This window comes from Balaenoptera acutorostrata, chromosome 16 (genome assembly GCF_949987535.1).
Source record: "Balaenoptera acutorostrata chromosome 16, mBalAcu1.1, whole genome shotgun sequence".
NCBI lineage: Eukaryota > Metazoa > Chordata > Mammalia > Artiodactyla > Balaenopteridae > Balaenoptera > Balaenoptera acutorostrata.
In genome coordinates this window covers 4,552,562-4,567,458 of record NC_080079.1, presented here as the reverse complement: position 1 = coordinate 4,567,458, position 14,897 = coordinate 4,552,562, and the positions used below count along the sequence as shown (strand labels likewise).

At 49.0% G+C, this 14,897-nt stretch overlaps 1 protein-coding gene across 5 annotated transcripts in view; it reads left to right on the top strand.

Moving 5' to 3' along the window:
• The window catches only part of PTPRE (protein tyrosine phosphatase receptor type E), a 172,575-nt gene extending 157,943 nt beyond the window's left edge, over positions 1-14,632 (top strand). For all 5 annotated transcript variants that reach the window (XM_057530414.1, XM_057530412.1, XM_057530413.1 and 2 more), the window contains 9 exons: positions 1,235-1,370; positions 1,648-1,797; positions 2,122-2,215; positions 3,241-3,317; positions 4,514-4,648; positions 7,278-7,403; positions 8,283-8,449; positions 9,828-9,963; positions 11,818-14,632. In XM_057530414.1, coding sequence (XP_057386397.1) covers positions 1,235-1,370; positions 1,648-1,797; positions 2,122-2,215; positions 3,241-3,317; positions 4,514-4,648; positions 7,278-7,403; positions 8,283-8,449; positions 9,828-9,963; positions 11,818-11,892 — 1,096 coding nt within the window. In that variant the 3' untranslated portion in view covers positions 11,893-14,632. The remainder of the gene's footprint in view (positions 1-1,234; positions 1,371-1,647; positions 1,798-2,121; positions 2,216-3,240; positions 3,318-4,513; positions 4,649-7,277; positions 7,404-8,282; positions 8,450-9,827; positions 9,964-11,817) is intronic.
• The last annotated feature ends 265 nt before the right edge of the window (positions 14,633-14,897 follow it).

The following is a 14,897-nucleotide window of genomic DNA, read 5'->3' as shown; positions in this document are numbered from 1 at the left end:
CTGGTCCCTTTCCCTGCTCCCAGGTGCTCCCCACCCTCTGCCCCGCGTGCACCTGGGCCTCCTGGGCTCTTGCAGCCTCAAGTCCGCTATTTCCTGGCCCTTACCACTGACCTGTTGGGTGGGGCGCCTTTAACTGGCTCTGCACCTGATGATTCTCTCTTACTTTGCCCTTGTAAAGAACCAAGGCTCCTGAAGGAGCCTCTCCTGTCTCGTCTGCTTCCCCTCCCCTCAGTGTGATGAGCGGGGAGTCCTTCCAAGGGCGAGGGCCTTCACTGTCTGTCCTAGCACCATTCTGGAGACGAATGGGCTGGGAAGAGCGGTACCACCCTCCCCCCAGAAAGAGGAACAGGGTGGGGGACTTCATTCATTAAGTTGTGAGCCTTTTCGTTTAAAAGATCACGTTGGCTGCAGGGGCCAGAGGGGGAAAGCCCCGTTCAGCCAACTAACCCGACACCCTGGGCTGCCACGTGCAGTTCTGGTTGACGCTGCACATATGAGTCTGGACCATTAGGGGTTTATTCGTCCAGCGGATGTTGGCTGAGTCCGTTTGTGTGCCCCCTGAGCCCTGGGTGTTGGGGAGACACATATGGACGGCCCGCACTGGCTGGTGGGCATCTAGATGAGACAGGTGGGGCGGCGGGTAGAGGATGTCCACAGACTGCTGTGGGGAGAGCACTGGGAAGGAAGGAAACCCGGACCCAGGAATGGAATCGGGCAGCTTCCCGAGGCGGGAGACCTCTCAGTGGAGCCCCTAAGGACCAGCTGGCCCCCGCCAGCCCGGAGGTGAGGGCTAGGATCCCAGACAGAGCCCCCATTTGCATGACCTTGGCTCCAGGGCCAGCAGACCTGACCTGGGGTTCTCCATTCTTATGAAGAGCCTGGAAAAGCCATATCAAGCATGACAATAAAAAAATCCAGTTACACAAGTGATAAGGAGAAGACGACATTGGGTAATAGAGGAAAAATTACCTGTACCACTCACCCGAGGCTTAGGACACAATTTCCAGGTAGAGGGAGAGATCTGAGGTCTTTTCACTAAGATTGTGGTGCCCTCTGGTGGCCTCGCCTGGACTTGCTCTTTATTAACCGAGGAAAGTTCGTGTTCAGGGATGAAGTGGAAGTCTCTGTGGAGGGCGGGGTGTCCTCCCGTCCAGGCTGCAGGCGTGTTCCGAGGCCCTGGCATTCATTTCGGGGAAATGTGACTCACGACTTGGCGTCTTTGTTTCTCCCCAAGCGCGGGCGTGGGCCGGACGGGCACCTTCATGGTGATCGATGCCATGATGGACATGATGCATGCCGAGCAAAAGGTGGACGTCTTTGATTTCGTGTCCAGAATCCGCAATCAGCGGCCTCAGATGGTTCAGACGGACGTGAGTAACACCCTCCTTGGGCCCAGTTGCCCGTCCTGGTGTGAGCGTCACACAGCAAACCCAGACGCCCCAGGGTGTGTGCCCTCCCCCCAAGACGGTGCACGCAGAGTGGTGCCCAGCAGGGAGAAGGTCCTCAGTCACGCCCGCTGTCACGCTGTCAAGGCCATAGATGGTGGTTATAAATGGCCATTAATCTGACTCTGCCCCCAAACCCCCTTCCCTTTACACAAAAGAGAAGAGAAGGGCCCCCGTGGAGCCCATCTGCGTCTCCCCACAGATGCAGTACACGTTCATCTACCAAGCCTTACTGGAGTACTACCTCTACGGGGACACCGAGCTGGACGTGTCCTCCCTGGAGAAGCACCTGCAGACGCTGCACGGCAGCGCCACCCACTTCGACAAGGTCGGGCTGGAGGAGGAGTTCAGGGTAGGTGCCGACTTAAGGGCCGCCATTTACACGAAGCTGCTTTCAGTTGCTCCCCCCCTTGATTGACCCCAGAAAAATCAGGGGAGCCGTCCTGCCCGTGACTTCCGAGGGAAGAATACTGGGGACTTTCAGAGCTTAGCAACCATCTGTGCAGGGGGCGTGTCGTGCATACACTTTTATTTCCCAAGACTCGGGAAATGTCTGCAGATGCAGACAGGTATTTCCACTGAGCAGGTGCCCTGGACGGTAGAGCTGTTAGAAGGCTGAGTGATCTCTCGGGAATGTCCGGGTTTTAACTGCACGGCTGTGTCCTCTTGGCCGCAGAAATTGACAAATGTCCGGATCATGAAGGAGAACATGAGGACAGGCAACCTGCCGGCCAACATGAAGAAGGCCAGGGTCATCCAGATCATCCCATGTAAGGCAGCCCGGGCCGCGGAGGGTAAACCCTTGAGGCAGGTGTGATCGGACTGGTACCCTCTGGCTAGAGGTGCTAAGAAGTCATGGCCCACCCACCCCTGTAAACCAGGGGTCAAAGGCAGGGTGCCCTCTGGGAGCTCTGTCAAGTGTGGGGAAGGCACAAGCGACCCAGACAGTCCTGTGGGTGTCAGGCGGGCAGCTTGTGACCTGGGCTTGGAGGCAGGAGAGGGAGGACTTCCTGGAAGCAGTGAGATCCTGGCCTGACTCAGTGCCTCCTGATTCTACATGTCATCCAGTTCTCCCCCGAGCCTGGGCAGAGGCACGGAGCCCCCTGTACACAGAGCGGGGGTCCTGGCCCAGGATGTGCAGCAGGACCAAACTCAGCTGAGACCTTCCAGGAAGAGGCCTGGGGACGGGCAAACCGTGGGCAGGGGGGCATCGGGCACTGGGCTGCCTGGGGTCTGGGGGGAGGGAGGGCCTGGGGGCCTGCAGGAGCATCAGAGGAACCATGGGGGGAAGGGGAGGGCATCCGCCTTGAGGGGAAGAGGAGCGCCTCGTCCAGACGTCCCCTCCACCTCCCCTCCTGGACTCAAGCTCGGGCAGGAGCGGGATCTCACGTGGACCTGCCCAGGCAGGCGGTGTGTGGGCTGAGCAAGTCCTCTTCAGCCTCAGACCCTAGGGTCTTAGTGGCTGTGATGTCCCCGGCCGGCTACCCCGGCTTGCCTGCCTGGCCACACTCCTTTTACTCTTTAAATTTACTTTAATGCTTACATTTTGGTAGGAATTACCTCAGCTTATGACAAATGAGAACGATAAGTGGATTACTTTAGAACTTTCCTGATAAAGCACAACTTCCCTGGGCCACTTGGACTAACCTATTTTAGAAAGTAAACCTTCCGATGAATTGACTTTTTTTAGTGATTTTATCCATAAGTTTTATGTCTCGGAAGCTCCTAGCAGCATGTTCAAGTTTGCAAGGCAGGATGGGGTTGGTTCTGACCCAGGGGATGCACTGCTTTGCAGATGACTTCAACCGCGTCATCCTTTCCATGAAAAGGGGCCAGGAGTACACGGATTACATCAACGCATCCTTTATAGATGTAAGTGCAGCGGCCCCGCCCTGCTTGCGTGCCTGGCGAGGACGCATGCTCTCTTCATCTGTAATCACAGAGACTCTTGATCAACTTGCTTTCACAATCAGAAAGGATGGACACGCCCACAGAGATCCAAACCATTTCATTAGCAGACACTTGCTTAAAGAAAATGAATAAGGAACTTTGGAAATAGAGGATGTAGGTGCGCTGCTAAATAATTTGCTATTTTTCCATTCTGCTTTTTAAAAAAATTTTATTAATTAATTAATTTATTTTTGGCTGCGTTGGGTCTTCGTTGCTGCACGCGGGCTTTCTCTAGTTGCGGCGAGCGGGGGCTCCTCTTCGTTGCGGTGCGCGGGCTTCTCATTGCGGTGGCTTCTCTTGTTGCGGAGCATGGGCTCTAGGCGCGCGGGCTTCAGTAGTTGTGGCACGCGGGCTCAGTAGTTGTGGCTCGCGGGCTCTAGAGCGCAGGCTCAGTAGTTGTGGCGCATGGGCTTAGTTGCTCCGCGGCCTGTGGGATCTTCCCGGACCAGGGCTCGAACCCGTGTCCCCTGCATTGGCAGGTGGATTCTTAACCACTGCGCCACCAGGGAAGCCCTCCATTCTGCTTCTAATACATAGTGACTTCCCTTTTACCTCTCTGTTGCACACCAGCCCTCTATCCGTGCTTGCACACGCTTTCTCTCGCATGTGCTGTGCGTGGACAGCACGATTGTGTTCAGGCCCGGTGTTAGGCTGCCTAGTGCACAGCAGAGTTAGCGGATGAATGGGCAGGAGAGAGCGTAGCAGCCCAGTCTGTGCGAGGATTTTTGTTGCAGATGAGAACGCTGTGCCAAGGGTCACTTGGGCCCGAGGGGAGGACCTGGGACTTGAACCCACTGCCTCTAACTCCATGCCCAGGCTCGCTGCCCCACTGCGATACTAACTTAGCTGTGACACATACAGACATGTTAGAATCAAAGCCAGCCCAAGCAAGGGGTTCATTATACCCACTCAGAGGTGACCTGGGGCTGAAGGGGGGCTGTCTAGCTTGGGCATCTTGACCTGTTTTCTGAGCATGTGCCAGCTGGGGCTTGGCTCAGGCCCTGGAAGCCTGGAGAGTACTGTCCCTCATGCGGCCCTGGGCTGTCCTACACTCACATGTCCCACGGTGGAAATGGGTTGGAAGGAAGTCGGACTTTAACCTCTGTTCCCATTTGAAGGGCTACCGGCAGAAGGACTACTTCATCGCCACCCAGGGGCCCCTGGCGCACACGGTGGAGGACTTCTGGAGGATGGTCTGGGAGTGGAAGTGCCACACGATCGTGATGCTGACCGAGGTCCAGGAGAGAGAGCAGGTCAGGGCGCCGCCCAGCCCACCTCTGGGGCCGTTAACACACACCAGGTGCAGCCCACCTGATGTGACTATCTGTCCCTTGCGAGTGTCCCACCCGCTGTCATCTGTGAGGCCAGGCCACAGCTACTGAGGAGAGAGAGAGGCTGGAAATGAAAAAGGTTTTATTTCATCACCATGCCCACCACAAGTTAACCATAACTACCCACTGGCTTTATTCTTAGCCTACATTTTATTTAACCTGCCTTGAAATTCTGCCATCTTGTGTTTGCCACAAATACAAATTTGGTCACAACCTGCTGAAGAAAAAGACATTTATTCACTTTTTTTTGGAACAGAAAGACATAGGTATTGATATATGTACCTAATTAATATAGTTCTGGTAAAATTGAATGAGTTAAATGTTTCTTTTTTCCCAAAGATCCATGCATGGCCTTCTTGTTTTTATTTAATAATGTAATAAACAGTCACGAACCCACCATCCAGCTGAAAAACCAAACTTTTGCCAATAATGTACATTTATCCAGATGCTCTCCCAAGAGGTAACCGCTATCCTGAATTTGTGTGTTTTTGATTTCTTTGCTTTTTAAAAACAGTTTTGTTGGGATATAATTCACATACCATACAATTCATCTTTCTAAAGCGTACAATTCAGTGGTTTTTAGTATATTCAGAGTTGTGCAACATCACTAATTCCAGATAATTTTCATCACCCCAAAAAGAAACCCCATACCCACAAAAAAATCACTTACCCACTTCCTCTCCCCAGTCCCTGCAACGACAAATCTACTTTCTGACTCTTTGGATTGGCCTCTTCTGGACATTTCCTATAAGTGGAATTATACATGTCTTTTGTGATTGAGCTCTTTCACTTAGCATAAATGTTGTCAGGGTTCATCCGTGAATCAGTTCCTCACTCTTTTTTATTTTTTATTGTATAAATATACCACATTTCATTTATTCATTCATTAGTTGATGGATATTTGCGTTGTTTTCACTCGGGGAATTATGAATAATGTTTTGAACATTCATGGACACGTTTTTACATGAATGTTAACTTTTCATTTCTCTTAGGTAGATACCTAGGGGTGGAATTGCTGGGCCATATCATGACTATATTGCAAACTCATATCACTTAACATTTGGAGGAACTGCCAGACTGCTTTCCAAGCAGCTGCCCCATTTTGCATTCCCACCAACAATGTACAAGGGTTCCATTTTCTCCCCATCCTCATCAACACTTATCATCATCTTTTCAATTAAAGCCACCCTAGAAGATGTGTTCTTAGCTTTTTAAAAAATCTTTTTATATCACGTGTGTGTATTCCTAAAGAGAAAACTGTTTAGTTTTGTCTGCTTTTGAACTTTATTCAAAAGTTGAGTTGGTTTTTCCACTCAAAATTATGCATTTGATATTCTCCTATGTTGCTGCCTATAACTGTGGCTCATTCATCGTTATTTCCTTATACTCCACGACACAAACTGTACATCCTGCATCCATTGACTTGTCCCTTCTTCTGTCATGGGCATCTGGGTTGATTCCATTCTGTTGTTTTACAAACAGTGCTGTGGGTACTTTCTTGTACGTGTCTCATGATGCACAAGGAATAGTAGGTTCCAAAGAGACAAAATGCTGCATTGGAGAGTGTGTGTGAAAGTTTGAATTTTCAGGACATTTCCTAATGGCTTTCCAAAGTGGTTGTGGTTTCCAAAGTGGTCAGTGGGTGAATATCATTCATCGACATCCCTAGGGTTGTCTGATGTCCTCATTTTTGATAATTAAATAGGTATAAATATCATCTCTTTGTGGCCTTGATTTGCACCTCTATGATCCCTGTGAGGTCAGACATCACTATGCATATTTATAGAAGACATGTTTTGTCTTATGCAAAGTGCTTGTTCATGCCTTTCACTCATTTTTTTAGTGGGTTGTTTGCCCTTTTCTTTTTGATTTATAGGATTTCTTTACGTATTCTTGGTACTGATCCCTTGTTGGTTTTACGTATTACAAATATTTCATCCCAGTTGATTGTCTGTCTTTTCATTCTCTTGATATTTTTGGATGACGCAGAGTTAATTTTATTATAATTTGATGTTGCAATCTGCTGTATCATGGTTGGTTCGCTCTTTGGGGCTCTTGTTTGTTAAACCTGTACCCCAAAATGAAAAGGTATTTTCTTCTTCTAAGGCTTTCACAGTTTTGTTTTTGACGTTAAGTCTGACCCTGTCTTGGTTTGTTTTTATTAAGGTTCAAGGCTACCATATATGGTAGGGCAAGTTCTATGCTGCCCAACTCCAGGAGGGGCTGAGGCATTCATATCCGCCCAGGTAGGGTGTGAGTCAAGGATCCAGTTCCCTTTTCCCATATGGAGAACTGATTTCCCAGCTCCATTTACTGACTAGTCTCTCCTCTGTGTCATGTCACTTCTGTTCTGTATCAAAGTTGCAAATACACGCATGTCTGTTTCTGGACTCTGCTCTGTTCCCTTGGTCAACAGGCACTGGTAGCATTCATATTCGTGTTTATAGGTTATTTTCTTGGTCAGGCAAAATACGGTAAATGGTTTGAGAGCAATTCTGCATCATATCGTCAAAACTGCTAGCAGCAAATTCTTTTTCTGTTATCCCCCAAGGATAAATGCTACCAGTACTGGCCGACAGAGGGCTCAGTGACTCATGGAGAAATAACGATCGAAATAAAGAGCGATACCCTTTCTGAAGCCATCAGTATACGAGACTTCCTGGTCACTTTCAATCAGGTATTGTTGCCAAAGCCCTTTGATCTCTTGTGGACATCACTCGGGGTCTGCTTGTCATTGTGCCAGAATGTCCTGCTCCTTCAGGCTTTTCCGGAGCCCCATGTTAGCTTAGTATCGACCGTCAGTGAGGACAGTAGGATGCTGAGTTATCAAGTGGCCGATCTCCCATGAGATTTGACCTCCGTGGTCCCCTGCCTCCTTGCTGGAGCACGGGGATGGCGGGGCAAAGTGGCCAACCCCGAGAGGCGTCCCACCGCCACCCGCTCCCCAGCAGCAATGACGGTGGCCGAGAGCAGGAGGAGTGAATGGATGAAGCCGCAGAGGCCTCTCTGGGCCTCTCTGCCATCCCCCCTCCCCACCGGGTCTTGGGCACTGCTCCCTGGCAAGAATGGGGACGCTGTGTATCAACTGGGGGTAAGATGACCCACCTATGGGATTTGATTCTGAGCTCAAGGCGGTCAGAACAGTGGAACCCAGCTTTGCCCAAAGACTTGTTCTCCTCCACGCGGGTCACCGGACGACCCAGGGCCGCTAGACTCAGAAACTGCCCATCTCCAGCCTTGAAGGAACGTGTAGGGTCCTAGCTTCTTTAAAAAAAGGGATGATTCCTGTTAGCTCAAGCAAAGCTGCCAAGGATCCCATAAAGGGGTCTGGTGGGCCCTGGGGACTCGGGGGTGCATCCTCTGAGTGTCCTGATCCCCACCCAGAAGGAGGCACTGCTGCCCTTCTGCTTGAGGGTGACCATGGCCTACAAACACCCTGACCGGGAGGCCAGCCAGTTGGGAGCTCTGCTGGCCGCCAGACACCGTGGCCCGAGTCCCCGGGAGGGCAGGGGGGCCTGCGGTGGGGCAGCACTGAGGCGCCCTTCCCGCCCGGCAGCCCCTGGCCCGCCAGGAGGAGCAGACCCGGGTCGTGCGACAGTTCCACTTCCACGGCTGGCCGGAGATCGGGATCCCCGCCGAGGGCAAAGGCATGATCGACCTCATTGCGGCCGTGCAGAAGCAGCAGCAGCAGACGGGCAACCACCCCATCACGGTGCACTGCAGGTGAGCGGCCCCTGGGGCCCCGGGCACCCCTGCTGCTGGGGCGAACGCAGACCCCACGCCCAGTTCACTGCTCCCAGCAGCACCATTTCCCTGGACAGTATCCTTCACCTTCCTCTTCGCACATAACATAAGGCAAATGCATAGGTGTCATCTCACCATACACGCAGAAGCATTTGGGCAGAAGGAGTCAGGAAATGCCTCAAACACACATTTCTTTGTGCTTTTTAAGTTGTCAAAAAAAAAAAAAAATTGCCAAGTACCGCTCAGACAAACCCTGAACTTGAGTCGTCTTCGTTTTGAAAGACCATCTGACTCTGGCTGGTGTGCCCACCCAGCACAGCAGGAGGCTCTTCTTGAGCTTCTCACGGATGTCCAGGTCCATAAGGAGGGTCCGCAGCTCCACGCCCTCCCTCTCAGCCCGGCTCCCGAGTTAGGCCCAAGGGCAGAGGGACACACTGGGGGGACCCCTGGATACAGCTAGGCGCCCCCAGCAAAGACTTTGAAAGACAGCATTACAGGGTAGAGGGTGAATCCGGCTGAATCTGGAGACATGCCAGCTCACCTTTTTTCTGGGCCAGGCCCCCCTGCTGGCAGGGACCTTGACCACCCTTGCAAAGCTCTTCCTCGCGTTTGGGGAGTTTAACCTTGGGGGTGCTGATTTGCCTCCAAAGCTGCACTTCTGTTCCTTTGTCTACATGTGTGGCTCCCATTTTTTTGCGACTGCCATTGGCACCGACCCACTTCGCCTTGTAGCTAATAACACCCAGCGTGGAGGGTTTGGGCGTCTTTCCTTGTCTGGGACCCGCCTGGCGCACTTCCGGCCTGGCCAGCAGGGGGAGCACACGCCTCGGTTTCCAGTCCCTGGTGCCTTCGTAGATGTCGTTTTGAGTTCCTTCTTGTTCCACCTCCCCAAACCCAGACTGAGCTTAACACGTGTTGGGCACCAGGGTTGCAAAGGTGAGGGAGACCCACAAGGTCATCCCACCTGTGGGAAGGCAGACGCAGGGAGAGTAACCATAGAGTCAGTCCACAGGTGGGATTCCAGGGCCCAGAGGGCAGCCGTGCATCCCCAGAGGGCTCCCTGGAAGAGGCCAGCCAAGCCCGCCTCCATTAGGTCTGGTCTACACAAGGAAGAAGGGAAATGGTTCCACCAGCTTAAAAACTTGTAACCGGTCCTGATTCAACTCATGTTGTAATTAGGCAAGTGTTTCAGGAATTTTATGTTTGCTGACTGTTAGTCCAAAGCTAACTATAAATGATCATTAAAAACCCAAGCTCCGATCGTTCCAGTCCTGACGTGTAGGGCTTGGCGGAGGCAGTGGGATTCTCATGCCCGTGGGTGAGTTGGAGTATCTCATCCAGCACGTTTTCTCTGCAGTGCTGGAGCTGGGCGTACAGGGACTTTCATAGCACTCAGCAACATTCTGGAACGGGTCAAAGCTGAGGGACTTCTAGACGTATTCCAAGCTGTGAAGAGTTTACGACTTCAGAGGCCACATATGGTGCAAACCCTGGTAAGAAACCATTTCCAGAGGAATCGAGAATGGTCTCGTGTTGAATTTGATGTATGTTTCATTGACGGAGTTCAAGTCCCCGGGGAAGGAGGCAGGTAAAGTTTCCAAGAAAAAGAGCTAAAGGTTTCAGTCAGCTCACAGTGAAGCTCTACAGACCCCCTTCTTCCCTTGCGTCTGGCTGGTGTCTGTCCCCCGGGCAGGACACGTGAGGAGGGGCACACCCATGACTTCAGATGATAAGACCCCTTGGACAGAAGCACAGATGATAGCAACCGTTATGTCAAAGTGAACTGTTCCTCCAGATTCCAGTGTACGTTTAAATATGTACCAAGTTCAAAAGTAGCAATGACATTTACAGTCCTGATTCCTGTCATCTATCTCCCACTGTTCGTTTGGACTCTTTTCCTTGGCTGGATCTCACTCAGCCTCCAGACGCTGCCCAGGGGCCTTGCTTAAGGAGTCCATGCAATGCACAGTTCCTTCTTAACATTCTCTTTCATTTCGTGGTGAAAACACACACTTTCTGGTTTTCAGAAGAGATGCCTCTTCACCAAATTTGGTGATTGTTCTGCAACAGCAAGGTCAGTTTTAAAGGCTGTTATAACCCGTCGTTTTCCCCAAGGCTTCTTATTTTAGCACTTGCCCTCCTGGCCCGGCCCACTCGTTCTCTGTGCTAACTGGATCCCGACTCAGGCACTTTCCTTTCCCTTCCGGGGGGGGCGCTGGGTGATCGGGTGGGAATCTTAGTAGCTGGAAGGGAGGACCCCTACCGTACATTCTTGGCTCTCCTGACAACGTCCCTGCAACCTCAGGACAGCAGTTTTCTGCCTCATCTTTTCTTCCCCTGGAAAGCCCAGCTCCTTCCCATGATGGCTGGACTGAGATTCCAGAACGGCCAGACAGGCTAACGTTTGGCCTCTTCCAACCCAAAAGCCTGTAGATTTTTGTTCAACAGGAATTTAGAGAAGAGGCTGAACCCAAGGTGTTGGGAAAGAAGAGGGAGGGGGCTGGGGAGCCGCCCTTGGTCCCGCTGCTTCCCCAGCTCCCATGTTCAATGGGCCAGCAAATGACCAGGGTCTGCAAGGAACCAGACTCTTTTTGGGTAGCTGTTGTTACTTGAACCTGCCTGCTGACCGTTGTGCACGTGTGGTTTTCCAAGACGCACAGTAGGCTCACTAAGAAAGCCCTGCCGTGGCCATTTTCCCCATCCCTTTCATTTCCTCTTTTGAGTGCCCGTTATGGGCCGTGTCACACAACCCGCTTTCTGGTCTGCTGTTAACCCACCACCTGGCTCTAGTCTCACCGCCTCAAAGAGCCACTGGGAGGTCGGGAGTCAGATGATGTCCAAGTGTTCTAGTAAGTTAACAGCCTTATACATATGCAACGCATTTTTCTTTTAAATTCTAGTAAAATTGATATAAAGCAATGCCCTTTTACAGTGTAAATTTAGGCTTAAAAATAATCTATATTTATATCTTATTTAACTTCTATAGATTATTTTCATTACATTATGAAGTTTGATGTTAAGTATGCTCATTTTTTTTCAGTTCAAAAGTGGTTGTTTTTAAGTTTAAATATGAAAACTAAAGATCTCTCACTCAGACTGTCCAAAATACACTAAGCTAAAGTTGAAACTGAACACTGACATTTTCTATGTAGAAAAACAGCTTTATTTGGAAATGTTCTTGTGCCTAAAAACTAAATTATATAACAGAAGCTGATACGCAGTAGGATACACAGTATTTCAATAACTGGTCAGACTTTTTTATATCTTCTCTTTAAAGTTTCTCCTAATTAAATTAGGCAAATTTTTTTTTCATATTATTTTAATGTGTTCTTGTTTTTCTTTTTCAGGAACAGTATGAATTCTGCTACAAAGTGGTACAAGATTTTATTGATATATTTTCTGATTATGCTAATTTCAAATGAAAATTCCTGCCTTAAAATATTTTTTAATTTAATGGTCAGTATATTTTGTAAAAGTCATGTTAATTTATTTCATAGTTGACATTAATATCCTCCTAATTTCTTTGTATATATTTTGTTATGCTTTAAAGGCCACCTGCTGTAAAGTTATTAAATCTTAAATACCCCTTTTAAAAACTGGAATAATGTATTAAGGTCAAATAATATTCCATAAAATATATATTTCTGCTAATATCAGTAAAAATATTTTAATTTTTCATTAGATTCATATCATTTCATTTCACACAGTCAGCACCTCTAAATGTTAAAAATCTTAATATGACAAGTGTGTTTATTTATGCAAGATACTAACCACAACTTCGTTAGAAAACAGTCGAGGCCTCAGAAATCGGTGGAAAATACATTTTCCTGACACTGACTTTACAGCCCTGAGCAGTGGCGGTTTTTTGAAAGCAAACTGTTTGTGAAGATACAGTGTAAATAGGGAATTCTGTAGTCCTCAGTCTCAGCCCACGTGGTTTATCTTTACCTTTTAAAGATCAAAGAAGACTTCACAACCTGAGTCCAAGTCTAAAACACACTGGAGTAGTCAGTGACTATATAGTAATACTTAAAAATGCATTTATTCAAGGCTGTATCGTGCCATCTTGGCCAGATGAGAAAAGATGTAAAGGCCAGCGGTCCAGTTCGCCCGGGCCTTGGGTCCGGCAAAACCAGTTATCAGAGCTTCAGTCCCACGGCGCTGGGCGCCACTTTCTGTCCGTCTGTCTGAGAATCACACCCACCGCACTTCTCACTCTCCCCTGCCCCCCCCGCCCCCGCCATTCTGCCCTGCTTGTCGTGAGCTGTGCCTCAAGGCATGACAAAAAGCCGCTTCCCATTCCAAAAGGTCAGATAGAGCATCTGACACGCACGGAAGCGAGGAGCTCCCGCCTGGTAGAAACAGTGGGACAGCCACAAGCAATTATGCTTTCGACTTTCTGAGAAGCATTTTGGTATTTAAAAATCTCTTGTAAAAGCTAAGACTGTTTGTAAGAAAAGAAATCTTAAAAAAATCTAGATTTATACAGTTTTTTTTAAAGTCCCACTCCTCGATATTTAATAAAAGAAAAAGAGAAATCCTTAATCTAAAGGCTAATTTATTTTTGAATGGTTACTAGTGAGACCTCTGACACTGGATAATAATGATCTCACTGCCAGACAGGATTGGCTTATGGGGCAAAAAAAAAGAGAAGGGATGAATGTAGAAAGGTTTGATTTAATGGCAGTGATCTGTCTGTGGCTGTTAGGTACCTAGCAGATGAGCACAATATAAAAAAAAGACATCTGAAAACATTTAACATGTGCATTTTTGGGTACACTTTTTGCTTTTTAAAAGAGAGGTGAATCTGAAGGCCTTTATTTGGTATTTCCACTGGTAACTGATTGCACAAAGGTAACCCAGGGTAAGTTACGTCCTAATAACAAGCCCACGGGTAATCAAGCTTCTGCCACTCCTCCGAGCCCCACCCAAGGGTCAGATGAGGTGCCCAGCTGGACGGACAAAAGCACAACTTTGTGAGCGCTGCCATGGCCACCAGCCTGCAGCCCTGGGCTTCACACACAGCTGAATGCGTCCCTCACCCTTCTGGGTTCAATGATTACGCATTTGGGTCGAAGAGAAAATGGAGGGAGCTTTGCAAGATGCACCTGGTGGCCCTGTTTGTTTTCATTGTTAAAGTCCCAAGCCCGAAGCCCTTCTTGACTAAAGGGGAAGAGAGAAAACTGAGCACCAAAGCCTAGAAACAGAGCCGGTGTTTGTGGTGAAGGCGACATATAGGGGTCATAGAGTCGAGGCGAGGCGCCTGGATTGGGGTCCAAATTTAGGAGCCTTTAATGAGAATCCTTCAGGCCCTTCAGTGGTCTTACTGGCATCTCTTGTCTTGAGATTAAGGTAGACCTTCTCGGGGAAGCGCCCCGTCTGTGTGTTCTTCTGCCCCCTTGGTGCATCCCCCTTGTCTGCTGAGGTTCCGCCCTTGTGGTTCTGAGAACAGAGCAGAAGCCACTGTCCCTGGGTTGCAGGACCCCCTCCGCCTTTGGGGCAGTACTTGCCTCGCAGTAGCTGCAGCCTCCTGGCCTCGGCCGTGGTCCCGGTTCAGACAGCCTTGGTGGGCGCTCCGGGACTTCTGTCCTCTCTGTCCCGCTGGGATAGGTTGACTCTTCCTCCCCTTCGGTCAAAGAAAGTCCATTGTACATAACAAAACAGCGCCAGGCTGGTAAAGTCATTTTTCTTTGCCAGTTTTCTCCATTGCATGCGGCTACATTCAAATGCCAAATAGCGATTAGAAGACTACCATTCTGATCTCCTTGCTGTATCGGTCACTGTGTGACTCACTTTACTGTTTCTCTCCATGTGCTCTACGAATGAAGAATGCATACCAGTGTTTTAAAAGGTATTTTTATGTGTTTTTAAAAACTTTTTAAAACGAGCCTGACACCTGTTTCAGCATTTGGAGTCATGCCCATGTTATTTTTTTAAATGTGTGATTACTGATACTTCTGTTATGTTTGTGTTAATTTATGTGCAATCTTTATAATATATGTATGTATTCCGGTTTCAACTCTCATTTTTTTCTTTTATTCCATTTATCATTTGATCTTGCTCTGATTATGATGCCAGTGAATGCTGCTGAATTCTTTGTATATGCAAATTGCAAGATCCAAAACATTCTGATGCAAGGATAAACCTTTACTTTGACTTCCAGCCTGCGTCTCTTTCTTCATTGAAATCTCCTTATCTCGTTCCTCTGCCTTAAATCCTTTTAGACAAGACATTCGTTAGGAGGGAAGCATTGATTGATGCAGACAATTTTAGGACTTGTAAAATTTAGCTCAGACATGGTATAGAAACAGCCCCCCGGGCGTGAGTGGGCATGATGGCCAGTGGGCTGGTCTTCAGAAGTCCTGAGTGGTGTGTGGCGCACGAGTCACAAGTGGCCCTGCAGAGGGCCCACGTCCCTCCTCGAGTC